At 46.4% G+C, this 18,205-nt stretch overlaps 3 protein-coding genes across 3 annotated transcripts in view; all 3 read right to left on the bottom strand.

The window, feature by feature from the left end:
• Positions 1–473: 473 nt before the first annotated feature.
• lpcat4 (lysophosphatidylcholine acyltransferase 4) lies at positions 474–7,110 on the bottom strand. The gene is given in 15 exon segments (XM_068728378.1): positions 474–1,172; positions 1,367–1,502; positions 1,600–1,626; positions 1,628–1,696; positions 1,948–2,104; positions 2,198–2,323; positions 2,454–2,536; positions 2,746–2,800; positions 3,243–3,277; positions 4,267–4,325; positions 4,567–4,627; positions 4,989–5,101; positions 5,734–6,097; positions 6,582–6,695; positions 6,818–7,110. Coding segments are annotated over 14 exon segments (1,548 nt in total). The 5' UTR covers positions 6,672–6,695; positions 6,818–7,110; the 3' UTR covers positions 474–999.
• A 1,762-nt stretch (positions 7,111–8,872) lies between these two features.
• Positions 8,873–11,449, bottom strand: emc4 (ER membrane protein complex subunit 4). Its single transcript, XM_068728363.1, has 6 exons — positions 11,310–11,449; positions 10,614–10,780; positions 10,423–10,537; positions 10,127–10,280; positions 9,853–10,013; positions 8,873–9,570 (listed from the first exon to the last, which is right to left on the bottom strand). Exons 2-6 carry the CDS (start codon positions 10,736–10,738, stop codon positions 9,535–9,537), a joined length of 591 nt encoding a protein of 196 aa, XP_068584464.1. The 5' UTR covers positions 10,739–10,780; positions 11,310–11,449; the 3' UTR covers positions 8,873–9,534.
• A 469-nt stretch (positions 11,450–11,918) lies between these two features.
• The window catches only part of cyld3 (cylindromatosis (turban tumor syndrome) 3), a 6,289-nt gene continuing 2 nt past the window's right edge, over positions 11,919–18,205 (bottom strand). Inside the window, exons 1-17 of the mRNA XM_068728332.1 lie at positions 18,141–18,205; positions 17,647–17,884; positions 16,869–16,986; positions 16,587–16,744; positions 16,020–16,493; positions 15,837–15,942; positions 15,282–15,736; positions 14,945–15,110; positions 14,707–14,848; positions 14,468–14,590; positions 14,230–14,321; positions 14,028–14,091; positions 13,578–13,785; positions 13,375–13,483; positions 13,157–13,275; positions 12,867–13,074; positions 11,919–12,775 (exon numbers count right to left, since the gene is read on the bottom strand). The exon at positions 18,141–18,205 is cut by the window's right edge and continues 2 nt beyond it. Coding sequence (XP_068584433.1) covers positions 12,591–12,775; positions 12,867–13,074; positions 13,157–13,275; positions 13,375–13,483; positions 13,578–13,785; positions 14,028–14,091; positions 14,230–14,321; positions 14,468–14,590; positions 14,707–14,848; positions 14,945–15,110; positions 15,282–15,736; positions 15,837–15,942; positions 16,020–16,493; positions 16,587–16,744; positions 16,869–16,986; positions 17,647–17,817 — 2,898 coding nt within the window. The 5' untranslated portion in view covers positions 17,818–17,884; positions 18,141–18,205 and the 3' untranslated portion in view covers positions 11,919–12,590. The remainder of the gene's footprint in view (positions 12,776–12,866; positions 13,075–13,156; positions 13,276–13,374; positions 13,484–13,577; positions 13,786–14,027; positions 14,092–14,229; positions 14,322–14,467; positions 14,591–14,706; positions 14,849–14,944; positions 15,111–15,281; positions 15,737–15,836; positions 15,943–16,019; positions 16,494–16,586; positions 16,745–16,868; positions 16,987–17,646; positions 17,885–18,140) is intronic.

The raw sequence follows: 18,205 nt of genomic DNA on the forward strand, positions 1-18,205 counted from the left end.
AGTAGGGAGGAAGCTAACAACGCCAAGACCAACGAGGACAAGGTGTCTCTAACTGAACCTTCTCCGCAGAGCCCAGAAGTTCAGACAGATACGCATTCAACAAAAGACCCAAGAAAGGAGTCATCAGGGGACGAACCGCTGGTCCAGGGAAGGGAGGCGGAAACATCTGGCGGTAAATGGAGCCCACTCTCGACAAGGAGCGCCGTGAAGGCAGAAGATGGAAAGATCTCAGACGCATCAGCCGGACAAGAAATGCTCAAAGGCAACACCGTCAGAGGCCGCGGCCCGCGATCCTCTCGCAGGAGACGAACGCGGCTTTCCACAAAGTATAGAGACTTTATCTCGTGCAAAAACAAACACGCACAACCGACCGCTGGAGGAGGGAGAGGCGATCGATAGTTAATGTGTGTAGAGAAGTGATTGTGGGGGGGGGGGTGTAAAAAAAAAGAACTCCACAGCTAAAACCTCCTGAAAACAATTCACAGTTTAAATTTATTGTTCAGTATTAACAATATTCACACACAAACTGTAAGGATTCATTTACGGAAAAAATAAACTTTTTGATTTACAGTGTTTTTCTTTTTGCCATTGTCCCGTTTAAAAAAAATAATTCAACATACAAAAGAGGGAATTATATAAATAAGACATTTTATGCAAGGTCATCTTTTAACAGCATCTGGAACAACACATCAGCACGATTTCTTTTGGGCAGTTAAAAAAAAAATGTGCACTCGTAAACTTCAAGCCTTCAAATATACAAGACGCAGTCACACCTCAGAGCCACTGTCGCCATTCTTTGGTTTTCTAATGTTGGCATGTTTGACTGTACAGTAATATAGATTTTAAATCTATAAACACACACACACACACACACACTCATTTAAAAATACAATCTTTTGTCGACAAGTATTGTCTCGTTGCTGCACTCGAGGATGCAGAGGACGTAAAAAACACACTTGACTCAGCGTCCCGTAAAAAAGCGGAATCCAACCGTCTTCCTCACTCAAACTTTTTGTCGCGGTGGAGGGATCCGCTGTTGCCGTTGCGCAAGCTTCCGTTGTTGTTCGCGGCCTTCCCATTGGCCGGCCGGGAGCCCGCCTCCTCGGGCCGCATGTACTCGCTCGCCACCCTCCGATAGGTCGGGTGGGTCGTCAGCGCCAGCAGCAGGTTGTCTGTGGGAAACGAGGCGGATTTAAATGAGGATTCGGACGTTTTGTCGACACTAAATTGTCACACGATGAAACGCACATGTTCAGCGAAGTGTCTTTTATTTCTTGGTTATTCTAAGAGGCGTCTGAGCTGCCTGTTGTTCTACTATTATAACGCCTCACTCATTGCTGAGAGAGAGAGAGAGAGAGAGACTCACCTTCAGTGAGCCGGCCTCCGCTGCAGGCCTGAGCGTAGAGCGCGTCAGTGTGGCGCTGAGGGAAATCCAGCAGTGCCCCCATGAGGGCCGACAGCTCCTCTGCACTCAGACTGCCTCGGCCCTCTGCGTCAAACAGCTGGACGACAAAGAAGAGGACAAGTTAGATCCTCTGCATTTTAAAAAAAAAAAGATGTTCACTGAAAAAGGATGTAAAAGGGAACAATAGGACTCACGGTGAAAGCTGTGTGAAGCAGCGACTTACTTGAAGCTGACGCATCCTGACAGAGCGGCAACGGTCAAATAGATCGGCCTGAGGTCCACCATCTCATCCTGAACAAAGCAAACACGTTTTATTACACGTTTTTGGACACAGTATTTACTCATATTTGTCGGTTTCTTAATAAAAAAAGTGCGAGCAGAGACAGAAACGGGTATTTAACTATCTATACAGAAGGTATTGTAACATCTAACTATGTTTTGGATGACGCACATCTGTGCATCTTCTGCAGTTACTGGCAGCAGCTGGCTCTGATCAACTGGTAACGTCCAACATAAACCTCCAGGGCACATTTAGGGTCTACCTTGGAATAAAAGTCACGGACGGTGACGTCCGTCTGCGTGTCCGTCAGCCCGAGGATAGAGGAGAGCTCCTCTGGGCTGACTCTGGACCCCTGAGCTCCTGACTGACACCTGTCAATCATCCTGTCCAGTGCCGCTTCCACCTCACGCTCTCCCAGACTAAGAGAGATGAAGATGAAGATGATGAGATAAAAAAAAAGAAAGGATTTCACAGGACTGGGACCAGGAGAAGAACGCAGATCTTGGTCTCACCCGCTCTGGCGCAGCAGCTTGAGTGTTTTCCTGGCGGGAGACTCCAGTGGGAGAGAGAGGCCGCCCAGCTTATCGACAGGAACCCGGCCCTCCATCACGTAATCTGTAGACGGGATTCCAAGGGCCCTGCAGCGCAGCAGAGAGGCGCGGCATGAGCGACACGGGGCGGAGCCTTATCTTATCTTAAAACATCACCAAACGTAGCCGATGTGGAGACACGAACAGAGACGTGAATCATAAGAGCTCTGCCACTTACTTGGCCATGAGTTTCTGCACATTGTCTGCGTACAGGTTGGGGTCATTCTTCTCCTCCTGGGAGGGGCTGTAAACTGGAAGGAACTGCAGCATAAGAAAGAGGAAAAAAAACATGTTTTTAGTCACATTAGCATTAAAAACACACGTTGGATTTTAATATTCACAACAGTCTCTGAAAAGCACTGATCTCTCCAGCAGTGAGTTACACTTTAAAAGACACGTCTGTACAAAACTGTATTATTATTATTATTATTATTATTATTATTATTATTATATTCGTCATGAGTTCTTACCTCGACTGTTACGTTGGTGTAGAACTGAGAGGTTGTGTGCCACAGTGCCTCAGTCCTAAGAGACAAAAATATACAATTTCAGTAAAAAAAAAAAACACTCAAGAGACATTACAAAGGGGACAGCTAGCAATATATTGTCATAACGGCAACTTCTTCTTAATGCAACATGACTAATGGGGCCAGAAATGTACGTCCGGTACACACCCAGTTTCCAGTTTAACTGCTGTCGGTACACTCAGCGAAAAAACTCATGCAGCGTGAGAAAAGCGTCCGGCCATAAAGCCTCCCTGATGGAGGAGACAACACGCAGCTTTTGTTGACAAGAGGTGTCGATTCAACGCCATTTTGAAGGTTTGTGGTACTGCACTATGCACTATGTAGAGGTCTAGTGTGTGTGTGTGTGTGTGTGTGTGTGTGTGTGTGTGTGTGTGTGTGTGTGTGTGTGTGTGTGTGTGTTTAGTGTTTTTAAGCCACGGTCACCGGACAGTTGAACTCACCAGCTCGTCCCTTTGTAGGTCCAGCGAACGGTGTCCTGAGGAAGAGTCACGAAAAGATAAGAGATCAGCCAACGCAAGAAAACAAATAATAAATCACTCCTCGGCAGCAGACTGGGTGTGGAGGCCTTCTTTGACTAGCAGTGATTGCGACGCCGGTGTGTGTGTGCGTGTGCGTGTGCGTGTGTGTGTGTGCGAGAGTTCACAGTACACGTTTTAAAGAGCGACGGAACGAAGCGTCCTCCGTTTGTTGCAGCAACGCAGGTTGCTCAACTTTAAACAAACAACATTTTGACAGTTTGACTCCTGCTCCGGTGACACAGTTTGCGATTTGGTGTCACTTCTGTTTTAGATCAGATTAAAAGTGGCTGATAACCTTTGCTTTATCACACACATGAAGTTAGACATACGTGCACATCTTCTTCTCATTTTAGTCCGTTAAGTGATTTAATCATAAGCACGAGATGAGCTTCAACAGAATGAAACTGTTCCCACGTTTTGACTAACTCCTGTGCATAAAGAGAAGCGTTTATATAAAGAGAGCGGCCCTCCTCCCTGCTTCAGGTACACCGACGACGGCCTTTTAACGAACCATCATCCCTTCTTCTTCAAAGCCACGGCTGTCAGAATGTCTCCGCTAAAGTAACGCTCAATTAGAGAGTCTATTTATAGCCTTCAACAACAAAAGGGACCGGTGCCTTAAGCAGGCGGCGGCGGCGGCTGGAATGAACTGCTCCGCTCTGTGCACCGATGATCAAATGACTTAATTCATCTCCATAAATGAATCTAAATGATTTCATAAATTGGGGTAATTAGTGAGGTTTTTGGACAGTTTTGAAATTGGCTTTTTGAGACTTTCTATGAAGTCAATATAAAGGTCTTTAAATCAGCTTTAAAAGAGACGTTCAGTGAAGTGATCTCCGACTCCGGACGAAGTTCTGATCCGATCTTCAACAGCGAGAGTCAAACCCGTCCTCTCGGTTATCGGCCGTCGTTGCAAAACCAGCAGATCGGCGGCTTCACTCACCAGCTTGTTGGGGTAGCGCAACAGAACCGGTTGGACCGGCAGTCCGGGGAGGAAGGCACCTGATGACGAGAGGGAAATAAAAAGAAAAGAAAAAAAAGAAGAAAAAAAAAATGAGACAGAGTGGAAAGACTGGAACGAGACGAGAGCAGCAAAGCAACAACAACAACCAGCTGCTGCTGCTGCTGCTGCTGCTGCTGCGCCCTTTTCGCCCTCATTCCTGCGCCACCGGTACCAACGGTGAACACACCCGCGGTACGTGACCCGAGGTGAGCCAGACGGGACTCGGCCGCTCGTACTCACCGGGTTTGAATTTGATGAGCGCGCTGCCGTTGGTCGTGGTTCCCTCGGGAAACATCAGCATCTAGCCGGGGATTAGAGACACGGGACGTTAAGAGTGTGAGAGGGTTATTATTATTATTATTATTATTATTATTATTATTATTATTATTATTATTATTATTATTATACAAACTTTAATCTGAATAAAGGATGCAAGAAGAAGTGCATTCACGGGAGGCAGATCACGTGTTTTGTTGCCCCTCTTTACTAAATCAAGCATCCCATCTGATCTTGATCAGCTGTTTGCTCCTGCTGACTCAGCGATACGGACCACAAGCAAAGACTTAACGGTCCCAATGAGGTCTGCCCAACCCCCCCCCCCCCCCCCCCCCCCCCCCCCCGCCAGCTCTACAGAACAAGGCCGGGTCGGGTCGACGCCTCACCTGGGGCCAGTAGCCGTCGGAGGTCAGCCTCTCCGTGACCTGAGCCACCGCCTTCCTCCTCGACTCGGGGTCCGTCCTGCTCACCAGCACGGACTGGTTGAACTCCAGCAGAGCTGAAACACACACACACACACACACACACACACACACACACACACACACACACAGAGAGAGAGCAATTATATTTACTATATTTACTCTATTTCACCGTCTCTTACCTGGAAAATAAAGGAAGACAGTACAGTATAAAATAAATAAATGTTTTATGATGGGACAGTCAAACACACCGTGTGTGTGTGTGTGTGTGTGTGTGTGTGTGTGTGTGTGTGTGTGTGTGTGTGTGTGTGTGTGTGTGTGTGTGTGTGTGTGTGTGTGACCTCTTTGAACACATGTCAAACAATCGATGTCACTTACACCTGCATGCTAACCCTACACTACAGAAGGAGACTTCAGGCCCTTAAAACAGCAGGTAAAAACAAAGATATACACAATGTCTTCTTATAATAATAATGATAATAATAATAATAATAATAATAATAATCATAGATTAAGACGATGAAACCAGACTGGGAGCTTGTAGCCGGTGAGGTTTCTGGAATGACTTATTTATCTGCAGTCACTCGTTCTCGTCTATAAAATGTGTTACAAGCTCCCAGAGGCCGAGGTAATGCTTTTAAAATCATAAATATGTGTGTGTGTGTGTGTGTGTGTGTGTGTGTGTGCATATGCGTGTGCGTCTCCTCACCTCCTACGACCGGCAGGCTGGTGTTCTCCGACCGGGACACCACCGTCGCCAGCTGGGTCGGCATCAGAGCCACCATGTCCAAGAAGCTGCTGTGAGGCGCCACCACCAGCACCGGCGCCTCCTTCAGGTCGGCCCGGCGACCTTTGACCCTCACCCACAGGAAACCTAGGAAGAAGAAGACCAGCCGGCTCAGCCACAGCATGATCGGGTGGAGGAGCCAGCGCCTCGGCCCCTCCACGGGCCGGGAGCGCTGCTCCTCGGAGAGGCCGGCCAGTCGGAGCCGGGCGACGGGCCACATGACCAGGAAGCAGAGGGCCGAGAAGAGGATGCGGAGGGGGAAGAGGACGCTGCCCAGGATGATGCCCTGAGGACCAGAAGAAGAAAAGTCATTTAAAGACATAAAAATGGTTTTAGATGAAAGAACCCCCTCAGAAACAACATGTCACTAACATCACCGCCCTGCTTGATGTGTCAGGAGTAGAGTTGCTCTGTGGTATGTTGTTATTATCATCTGTCATGCCTGTCGAGGCCTGACTCATTTATGACTTGGCTGTTTTGCTTAAGCAACACATTTGGATAGGGAAACGTGAAAGACTCTTTTGTTCTCTTCAATGGAGATAGAGAGAGAAGAGAGGTAAACAGAAATAAAGCATGCAAATGACGGAGTTTAGACAGATATATGTCCAAATATAGAACCTTATCTCACTGGAATTTTTTTTTTGATTTTTTTTAATTTTAAAGCACATTCTTAAAATGGTGTTAAGTAGTTCAGAGTCACTTTTTTTCCCCTCAGTCCAATTAGTTTCAGGTGGCAGATTTTTGACTGTTAAATTAAAAGCTGTCGTTACCCTGATCTTCTGCGCGCGGGTCAGCTTCACCTCGTGGATGAACGGATGTGGATACTCCTGCGTTGCCGAGTGACGGCCGTTTCTCTCCATGGCGACGACGGGGGGGGTCCGAACCTGACGGACACGTTCAACTCATAAATATCGTTATTTCATTTTTTTTTTTTTTTTTTTTTTTTTAAACACTGACTTTTACTCTGAAGAAACTTTTTTATTTTGTCAGCTGACAGCTTGCTTACTTGTTTAGAAGGGTCTCGCGCAGGCCGATTTAAAAATAGAACGTTAGCCAACGTTCAAAACCAAACGGTTGAGGAGTACTCCGGCCAGAAAACGGGCAAAAACAAACAAACATACGACGTTAGCTAAGGTAGAATAATACTAAACTAAAAAACAAAAAAACAAAACACACGTTAGTTTCAGTTGAAAAAATGTTCTGGTTTATGTCCTCCACGCGCTGAAGTCAAACAAACGCTGTGAAGAAATAGTGCCCATCCTTCTCGCTCTTGTGCTCTCCTCCTCACCTGATCCGCCCCTTCACTTCACGGCCCGGCCCACTCAGACTCAGGGGATGGGTCAGTCCGGCGAGACAAACCGGTCCCTGAAGCTATGAAACTAAACCCACAAAACCAACAAAAACTTCAGGTATTCCAAGACTTTTGGGGGAAATGTGGAAGCGCACTCTATTAAATGTTAAATAAGAAATAAAAAAGTTTAATTTAAGGCTACTTCGTCATGAATTCTAATCACTAAATGAAAGCAAAATGATCAATAACACATAATAAGTAAACAGTAACAGTAAAAATAATCTGTTTCAAGTAAAAAGTGAAAAAAAATCATCTTACTATACTTAAAGTACCAAAGACATAATGTAAAATATGACTCTGAAAATATGAAATATGAAAATATTCTCCAAAAAATCTATATTATTCATGTTAGGCTACTGGATTGTGAAGCATTAATGGTTTCAGCTCCTTCATGTAGTCCCACTGCTAGTCTCAATCGGCAAAGTAACTAAAGCTGTCAAATACATGTAGTGGAGTAGATATTTGCCTCTAAAAATGTAGTAAAGTAAAATTACATAATTATGGTACTTGCTTATATGTACTTAGTTACATTCCACCAATGTGATATTCTAAGTATAGCTATGATAATAATAATACAAAATGACATGACATTAGGTCAAAGGTTTGAGTCAAAATCTTTCTCATAATTATTATTTTATTACATATATATATATATATATATATATATATATGTCTTTATTCCCACACTACTTTAGGCAAAATTAAGACAGATACCCTCCCATAAAAAGCCCTAAAAACATGATATCCTCAGTTAGCTTCCATTAAAGTTGAAGCAACCACTGCTTACATTACACAGGACTGAGCGCAGAGATTTAGGTTGGATATTAAAAGTTGCCATAAAAAAATGACAGATTGCCTTTGACCTGATCTGTGGCGTTGGGACAATCTGTGCAAACCGTCCTTACATACTTACTCACGCGTGACGCAACAATCTCTCTCTCTCTCTCTCTCTCTCTCTCTCTCTCTCTCTCTCTCTCTCTCTCTCTCTCTCTCTCTCTCTCTCTCTCTCTCTCTCTCTCTCTCTCTCTGCTACTCACCTCTCAAGTTTTCCCTCTGCCCTACCTGACTGCCTGCCTTTGTTCTCACAGGGTGTTGCTGCTGATACCAAAAAAAACACACACAGCAACACGCCCACAAAGACCAACAGTAACCAGCAGGAAAAGAGAAGGAGAGTTCCCAGATTCTCTTTACAGACTGCGTGTTACACTTTTAGTGAGAGCTAATAACTAAATGGTCATTTATAGGAACATTTTCAATCTCCAGGTCACATCTTTTTCTGATTTTTTTCCCTCAGGAAACACGTTACAGATGCGTAGTGGTCTTTCTTTAATCCCGAAATTAGCTGCTAAAATATGGATAAAAAAAATAAAAAAAATGGGGATGCGATTGGTTGATTAAATTCCATATTTTTCTGATCAATATATGTCATGATTTAGGCTTTTTTCCATCAAAATGATTGACAGTTTATAGATAAAATAAGGAGGTAAAAAGCTAATTAAATACTAGAAAAAATATTTAAAAAGCTACTGATTTAACGCTCACAATTGATGCAAAACTATTGTACATTTTTATATTAATTTTGCATTATTGCCATAAAACTGATCTGCCTGGCGACCTAAAACCACCAGATGTTAAAAGGACGTTAACCTCGTCTTATATTTATTATAAAATTCCCAGAGCAGCACAATCACCGACACAGCTGAACACACGTTAGTCAGCAAGGGTTTATTTATTTAATAGAAGGCTTCCATGTAGCAGGTAACTATAAATTAAACAAGACTCATAAATTAAAAACAGGTTAGTGAGCGTCGCTGGATAGCGTCAGCAAATCATGAGTAAAGAATAGAAGAAGAAGAAGAAGAAGAAGAAGAAGAAGAAGAAGAAGAAGAAGAAGAAGAAGAAGAAGAGAACACTACTGTGTTGGAATAAAAACCTAATAAGACATCCGCTCCTGACAAAATGAAAATGTTTAACACTGCATGTCCAGTTTTAGTCGTTCTAAAGTTCTGTTTTGATGACATTAACCCCCAAAAAACTTGGTTCTGTAATCTGTAAAATAAGAATATTACAGTAGTTAAACTTGACCGTCTGCTGGCTTTTAAACCTTTATTAAAATATGACCGGGGAGCAACAAAAGATGGGGAAAACATGAAGCAGAGCAGCAGGACGAAAGAGTGAAACATTAAAATAAAAACGTGTGTGTGTGTGTGTGTGTGTGTGTGTGTGTGTGTGTGTGTGTGTATGTGTGTGTGTGTGTGTGTGTGTGGCAGAGAGAGAGAGTCTCGTAACTGTGGGGAAAAGGAAACCTGTCGTGGAGAATGTGCGGTAAAATAAACATCTGTAAATAATCTGAATCTGGTATTTTCACATCTTCACAACACCATCCCTCCGCCCATGATCTCCAGCCTCTGTCGAAAGAGGGACAGAAAAAAACACCAAAAAAAAAAACGGTTAAATGTGGACGTTACTAGAAAGAAAGACATGAAGTGGACGCCATTTATTAAACTGTTTATGATGTGAGAACAGCTTTAATTCTGCCAGTAAATAAAGATCCTAATCTCCTGCCTGGTTAAATAAAAGGTAAATAAAGACAAAACAAAAGGGCATATACTCCCCTCTACTGGCCGAAACGTGAACAGCAGCCAGGATTTATGGGCTAAAACCAAAAAAAAGGTAGCGGTGCCGTTTACCTGAGGAGGCCCTATGAAAGCCAGCCAATCAGAAGAGTGCGTCGGCAGCAGCCCCATGGACTGACACTTGTAGATGGCCAACGCCGAGCCCAGCAGGTTACCGACCAGGTAGACGAGGCCCTGGAGCCACTGCTGACTGGAGCTCTCCAGCAGCTTGAAGGCTGAGAGAGAAAAAACGAAGAAGGAAGGGAATCAGAGAGGAAAAAACAAACAAAAAAAACCCCCAAGCGTCACGCGACGCCGCCGCTGAAATGTGCGACTGCCGGACACTCACTGGCAGACATGGACATGAGCGCCTGGATGGGCCTCCAGGCCATCATGCACACCATCATGATGGGGAAGATGGAGATGGTGTTGCCCGACATGTACATGATGAACAGGTTCATGGGGATCTGCTTCAGGGGCCCGAGAGCCACGTCCCAACAACGCTGTTAAGACAAAGAGGCAGGAGGGACACGCTCAGCATTTTGGGTATTATTTTTAAGGCCAACATTTGAAAACACCGGCAAAAGAAAGAGCGTCTATATCCGGAGAAGAGGAAGGACGTGGCGGTTCTCCTTCCTGCTTTACCTTCTCCACCAGGTTCTTGTCCGTCTCCTGGATGCTGGTGTCGGGGACGGGTTTCTCGGAGTAGCCGATGGGGTAAACTACGTCTCCCTGCCCGCCCTGTCGGTCACTCCGACTCCTGGAAACACACAGAGTTTTAGCTCTCACCGCCCAGCGAACGCCGACGGTTCGGACGCACTTGTGCGTTCGTTTACCTGGCGTTGCCCAAGCTCAGCTCCAGAGCCCACTTCATCCTCCGGGCCCCGCCTCCTCCTCCGCCTCCTCCTCCTCCTCTCGTCGACAGAGCTCCTCCTCCTCCTTGTCCCCCTGGAGACGCCATCGCAACCGGCTTCACTGCTGGACCTCAAGAGACAGAAAGCAGCTACACAAAGAGACAAAAACAGAAATCAGATGGGCGGAATCTTTCCTTTTTGTCTACCAGCGTGGATGAAAACTTAAAAACAACAGATCAACAGGAACATAGATGGTTGTTCTGTCTCGTGCCAGAGTCACAAATACTCAAAACCAGCCTTGAACCAGTAACAGGTCCAGTTATTACAGCAGATTTGGTTAAAATGAAGAAATAATCTAATATGTTCCAATGATTGTTACAATAACTTGTCTCCAAAAGATCCTATTGGTGTAAACACACATGTCCTGTTAATTAATGAGGTGAAACGTCTTCAGCCATGTTGGACACTTAACGGTTTGTGTCAATCTCGCCCCGTTAACAGACATACAAAAAAGCCAAAATGGAGGCTGTCATAAGCGAATATTATTGATTATTTAAATTTAAAAAATCTGAAAATTAAAGCGAACCAAGACGACGTAAATTAGGACGTTACTGTCACTCGAAACATGACGTTACGTCTAAAACGAGGCGACACGTCGTCACTCAAAATGAATCTTACCTTATAAAAACATCCACACGAGCAATATCTGGTGTATATGTGTCGTTATTCTGGGACGAAATTAGCAAAAAAAAATGTTGAAGTAAGTCGGGGACCCCTCCGTCGCTCGCTGTTTCTCGGGCACGTAATGATGACGTAGCTATACGCCGGCGATCCGGATATTGCGTCACTTCCGCCCTCTAGTGGCACTTCAGGAGAACAGTTTAAATTCTCCTCAAAAGGAGAATTTAAATAAATATTTAATAATATAATATATATATATAATATAGATAATTTATTTTTTATGAATTTATTCAGCCCTACATGATCATCATTTAATGGGTACATTTTATACGTTAGGTATTTATTTCTCCTAATAAAACTGTAATAGTCATAAAAAAAAATTTAATTACAGATTTAAATGAAAGAATCTGTTGAATGTTTTGTAAAATCTTGTAGATTAACGTCTTTATTTCTTATTTATATCTTGAGATTTTGGATGCAGGACAGCTTTCCTTGGATCTAGCTGTGTGTGTGTGTGTGTGTGTGTGTGTGTGTGTGTGTGTGTGTGTGTGTGTGTGTGTGGAGACATTTCAACAGCAGAAGAGAAACACAAACACACTAGAAGGGTAATATCAAAGCATTTATTTATTATTATTTATATCAAACAACCCGTAAGCAATACAAAAGTTCAAACATCCGAGTGCAATCTTCACAGTCAGTTTAAGGCAACGCTGTTATACACACACATATACTGACATGGAAATGAAGCAGTGCAAAAATCGAAAGTGTAAAGTGTGTCACATGTTACAGGCACAGTGGTTCAGTGCAGCGTGGGAGCGGTACGAAGGCACAGGTGAACTCTAAAGACCGGCACCGCCGCCGTCATCCAGCGCCGCCGTCACGCTCACGACGACTCGTGGTCAAACTACCGGCCGTGTGTTCATTAGGCACAGCGGCTCATACGGCTGCTCTCGTGTGAAAGTAGCAGATTATTCCATCGCAGACGACACGACTGGGAGAACCAATATTCCATCTGCTGCTCAATTTAAATCCATGCGTATCCAGCCTCTTAAGTTACCACCGTTTCCTATCCAGCGAGCCACAGAAGCATCGTGACAAGCAAATGTAAGTGAAGATTAGTTTACGTTGTACAAATCAGATTATCACTGTTTGGATTAGAAACTGAAATCATCACTCATAAGCTAATATTTTGGATGTCATCGGACAGTTAGATCAACACGTTCGCATCAGTTTTACAGTGTGTGTGTGTGTGTGTGTGTGTGTGTGTGTGTGTGTGTGTCACTTGTACAGGCTGAGCTCGGGGCTGTGGTACAGACACATGTAGGAGTCACAGAGCAGGCGGCGGGCGGACTCCCGCAAGGAGGCGGAGTCGACTCTGCTCAGCTCGTCCTCCGACAGGCTGAGGTAGCGGCCCACCTCCGGACACGCCTTCACGCGGGGGACGTTGAAGCCGTTCTCGCCGCCTGGGTGAGAGACACGAGGGAGCGCTTTAACCGTGTTTTGTTTCGTTTCCACGCCGTTTACCAGAGCGCCTCTCAGCGGGGATGCACTCACCTTCCCGGTCCGCCATGCTGTCGAAAAACAGCCAGTCGGCGGGGCGGGGCCCATGCTTGACGAAGCTCACGTAGTGGCTGGTCTCGATGCACGTCACGGCGAAGAGGGACATCCGCTGGCGGGTGCAGTGCAGGGGGCCGGACCACGGGCCCCCGGGGACGGCGATGTTCACGGGGCCGTGGGACGCCCGCTTCCTGTGACTGTGGACCTGAGGACGGACCGAGGAGGACGAGCAGCGTCAATACACGAAACACACAGAGACGTCAGGTGCAAAAGTAGGAGGCGGCTACCTGCGTGTTGCATGTCTGGCAGTACTGTTTGAGTTGACCGGGAGTGATGTCGGGGTCGTCGTAACACTGGAGACACTCCCACTCGGCTACAGCCTGACAGATACTGCACTGTCTCAGCGCTACAACGACAACAACAACAACAACAACAACAACAACTCGTGTGAATGTAGCGAGATCTTAAACGACTGAAGCGTTGCTGAAAAATAAAGTGTCCTCACTGTCGTCCAGCAGGTCTGTGATGTCCAGGCTGAGGGTGGGCAAGATGGCGTCGAACATTTTGAAGTCCTTCCCGAACCGAGGCATGAGCAGCAGCAGGCAGGAGGGAGCCTGTAGGGGGCGATCAAACACGCGTGATGTCATTGTTCAGAGGCGGTTTTCAGGGCGACTCAAACTCAACACGTGACAGGGTGTTTTCTGTGACCTCGACAAACTTGAGGCCGGCGTGGAGGAAGGAGGACTCCAGCAGCGTCTGGACGCTGGCGACCCGCATCCGACTGGGCGACGGCGAGGCGAGAGGGATGGGGGAGCCGACCGGGGAGAGGGGCGAGGGCGAGGAGGGAGAGGAGGGAGGGAGCGTAGGGGGGAAGAGCTGGTAGAGGTGGCCCTCCTGAGGCTGCCGAGTCATCGATCTGAACGCGTGAGGAGGCGGAGTCAGTCATGAGTGTTTAGAATGTTTGTGTGCAGAACTTAACACTTGATCACAGTCAGGTGCTGAAGACTCTCCTGAATCATCTTCCTACTTATAATAATATCCTCTCTTCTTTCATAAAGGGTAAATATTGCATAACTTTGTCACATCAGAAGACAGGAAGCGCAGCAGTACAATATATAGCGTGAGAGCCTGTGTGTGTGTGTGTGTGTGTGAGGTCACCTGATCTTGAGGAGCGGCTCGACTCGGAGGAGCTGGAAAAGCTTGTTGAGGAACTCTTCAGGATCTGCCGGACAGAACAACAGCAGCAGCATGACAGCATTCCTCAGTCTGATCACACACACACACACACACACACACACACACACACACACACACACACACACAGAGATACACACCTAATGGAGGAGTGAGGACCGCGTACCTTTCTCCTGGTTGGTGAAGCCCGTGTCGCTGTTCACAGCATCCAGCAGTCGTCTCAAGGCCATGGTCTTACTGGCACACACGTAGCCGTACCTTCAGAAACACGTTTGAATATTAAACACAGATCACATTTCACCACATGATCAGTAGCCGAACAGTAAGAGCAATACGAGAAGAAGAACTTCCAGTTTTAGTAGAACTGGTTCTATGTGTATGGACATTTATAGACGTTGACACACCTTCTCAGAGGGTTGACTATCTCGCAGCGCAGCAGGTCCTGAGCCTGACGGGAGTCCTGGTCGGTTTCAGAGTCAGACGACCAAAACAACACCCAGTCTGCTGAACTGCAGCAGGAGAACAGACTGCACAGAGAAACAGACTGATCTATAGGAAATCCATCAAGCTGTATGTATTTAGCACCTTTCAAAAGGGAATCAAATGAACTTCAAAAGTTAAAGTTAGGGCCTCAGAGTTGCACCTGAAGAGCGTGGCGTCCAGGTAGCAGGAGTTGAGGTGGCCCTGGATGCCTCTCTTCCAGCCCTGGTAGAGGTCCGAGACCTCGTCCCCGTCCGATGGGGGGGTGTCCTCCTCCACGCGCTCGCTGCCCCAGTCCGCAAAGGCTGGGAGGAGCACAGGAGACGTGATGAAAGCTACACACGGATATGTTTAACACACACACACACACACACACACACACACACGGTGGCTTTTCCTACCTATGGAGTTGCATCGCTCCACTTGATTGACGGGCGTCTCGGGGGCGGGGAACCTGGAGTCCCGTCTGCAGTTGCGAAGCTTGACGAACAGCCCCTTGTTGGCCGGGCAACGGAAGTGACGCTCGCCGAGGTAACTGCCGTCTGTTCCTGCAGACAGCTCCTGGTCCTGACACACACACACACACACACACACACACACACACACACACACACACACACACACACACACACACACACACACACACACACACACACACACACACACACACACACCAATCTAACATCTGTGATTTAGTTGCTCCTGTTGCTAGCATTAGTTCAGAAACTTTCACCTCACCAGCTCAATTCCTGCCACCGGCTCTGAAATCCCGCCGATCTGTCCGATCCAGCGGATAAACCCGAAAATCGGCGGGTCGTTCACTTCGACCATCGACCCCACCTCCAGCTCGCCCTCCGGTCCCGCCTCCTCGCCCTCCTCTGTGGCGGCGGCGGCGCCGTCGTCGCTGCTGTCGGGAGACCTCAGCAGGGAAGGCGGGCCGTGCGCGCCGTTGGTGGTCGGCGACGTCGGGCTGCGGGGTTTGGGAGGCGGGAGAGGAGGCAGGGCATTGAGGGAGGGTTTGGGCGGAGGCAGCGGGGGAGGTCTGAGCGCTTGTTTGCCGGGCGGCATCAGGGCGACTCGGGGAGCGGAGGCCGACGGTGACGAAGGGCCCGGTTTGGTGACGGGGGGCAGAGACGGCTTCTGGATGGATTTGCTCATCTGGAGCGGAGGGTTGTGACGGTGGGATTTCAGCTCTGGGGACAAAATGGAATAAGAGTTAAAGTTGTTACTTTGTTTCCATGTAGCACCTTTACAAATGTGTTTCTCATGATGTCCTCGTTGAGGATCAGTTACCTGAGGACACCTTGGTGTCGGGCAGAAGGAGTCCATAGAGAGGGTTAGGAATGTTGCAGAGCTTCTCTCCGTTATAGAAGCCGTCCCAGTTCCCAAGAGGAGCGTCCTGGAACCAGTCAAGTGTTTAATACCTAGAATTATTAAAACTTTGTCATACAGTTGCAACTCCTGCGGCGTACTGACCAGCAGGACTCCGACGTACGTCCCCGACGAGGACCGGCCGGGCAGGAGGCCACAGAAGCGCACCTCCCCTCCGTAGACGCCGGTCTCCAGGGGGAAGCACACCCGCTGGCCTACGTGGAGCCGCGGAGGCGACGCGGGACCTCGGACCTGGACCTGGACCTGGTTTTGAGCGGCGAGGGGCGCCGACTCCGCCGTTCGAGAGAGGACGCCCAGACTCTGCGGCTGAGGGGGGCTGCCGGGGCGATGCGGGTGGGAGCTGATGTGACGACCGTGCTGGTGGCCGTTGCTGGGCGGGTTATTATTGCCGCCGCTGCTGCTGCGGTGGTGGCGGTGGTGTTGGTGTTGGTGGTCTCGAGACCAGTGGCGGAGCCGGATGTGGCTAACCGGCAGGAAGAGGGCGCAGGCCTCGGGGCAGCTGAAGAGCCGGTGGCCTTTATAGGAGCCGTTGCTGGTTCCTTTACCTACTGCTGAACCCTGCAGGGGAGGCGGAGCAAAGGGGTTCACACGCTAAATCTAAGTCATAGTCCTGGAGGTTAACTTTGGTGCTAGCAGTCGATTCACTTTCACCTTGAGCTGCACCCCAAAAAACACAGCGCTGCCTCCGCTGGTCAGCGGCCCGATGTACTTAAGATCCGCCTCCGCCAGCTCGTCCTGCGAGCCCATCTGGACCCACAGCGGAGAGTTGACGGGCAGCCCGGCCAAAAGCCACAGGTTCTCCAGATTGCCTGGGGAAAAACCACAACAGCAATGAAAAAAACCCCCTCACTACAGAGAGAGGACTATTCATTACAGCGATACGAGGAAGCACAGTACTGCGACACCACTGCCGGCCAACTATCAATGTATTACTTAGAAGTTTTAGGCGAGCCTCCAGGTCACATACAGGCTCCAGCAGGCCGCTGAGGTCACTCTGGACTTCCAGCAGGTACTTCCTCTCTATTTTCAACATTACGTCGTTGTCCAACACCTGCGGGGGAAGACAGGAGGGGGAGAGAAAGACAAGTAGGAAGGAGGGAGGAAAGGAGTGAGGAGGAAGAGTGAAGACACATATACCACACAGTAAGGCCACTATTTGAAAAGGGTGACTCAACAATAATAATAAATAACCACAAGCATTTATTTTTACATATCTTATATGTTTAATGTATTTTACAATGTTTTATTTATCTTATGTTTAGGTATACTGTACGTGTGCATTTTTTATATATTTGTATAATATATATATATATATATTATACATATATTTTTTATATTGTATTATGTATTTATTTTTTTTATATTTATTTATTTTTAAAATATATATTATACATATGTATTTTTATATTATATTATGTATTTTTATTATTTTTTTATAATATATATATTATACATATCATAAAAATAAATAAATACATAAAAAAAGAAATACATAATATAATACAAAAATATATAATATAAAACATATATAATTATATATAATAATATGAGTGAAAATGTACATCATATATTACCAAAAAGGCAGCAAATCCTTATATTTGATAAGCTGGCACTGATAAACATTTGACATTTTAGCTTAAAAAAATCACTATTTGTTAATATTTAAATCAACTCAACTGATGCATTACACCTAATGTCAGTTAATGTGTACCTTGACCCAAAGGGAGTCGCCTCTGTTCTTGCCAGAGTCTTGCTCCTGGCAGATGAACCCCCGCTTCAGCACAATGGTACCATCCAGATGGTCCTGGACCTTCATGTCGGTCGAGATCAAAAACGTTTTGGGGGGGCGGCGCTTCCTGATTTGCTCATGAGCCGCTGACATTTTTTTTTTTTTTTATGAGTGTCTTTTCTAATGTAGTTCACAGACGAATTTAAAATCCTTACTTTTCCTGTAAAAAAAAATAAGAAATATAATTATATATATTGAAAAAATAAATTAAAAAAATGACATGAGGCCCGCAGCGTTCACCTAGTGACGGTAAACACAGGTATCGTTAACGGCAGTTAGCGAACTAACGTTCACGTTTAAACTTTCTACAGTCATGTTCACAGACAAGTCCAGTTGTGTAAAAACGTTAAAACAGATAAAGCTACATTCCGTGTCGTAGTTGACTTAAACCGTGTAGACGTTTATCAAACACTCACCAACTTCATCAACTCCCCGGGCCGTGTCAACATTTCCCCTCTCATTTAAAGGAGCTACGCTTCAA

This window comes from Cebidichthys violaceus, unplaced genomic scaffold, assembly GCF_023349555.1.
Source record: "Cebidichthys violaceus isolate CVI_PGR_0920_01 unplaced genomic scaffold, fCebVio1.0.p SCAF_41, whole genome shotgun sequence".
Classification (NCBI taxonomy): domain Eukaryota; kingdom Metazoa; phylum Chordata; class Actinopteri; order Perciformes; family Stichaeidae; genus Cebidichthys; species Cebidichthys violaceus.

Bases quoted from the DNA above. Each gene is read 5' to 3' on its own strand.
- emc4 (XM_068728363.1), bottom strand. From the start codon at position 10,738: ATGGCGTCTCCAGGGGGACAAGGAGGAGGAGGAGCTCTGTCGACGAGA. The intron at 10,538-10,613 runs GTAAACGAACGC...GTGTGTTTCCAG, and splicing joins CTGAGCTTGGGCAACGCCAG to GAGTCGGAGTGACCGACAGG. The intron at 10,281-10,422 runs GTAAAGCAGGAA...TTGTCTTAACAG, and splicing joins ACAAGAACCTGGTGGAGAAG to CGTTGTTGGGACGTGGCTCT.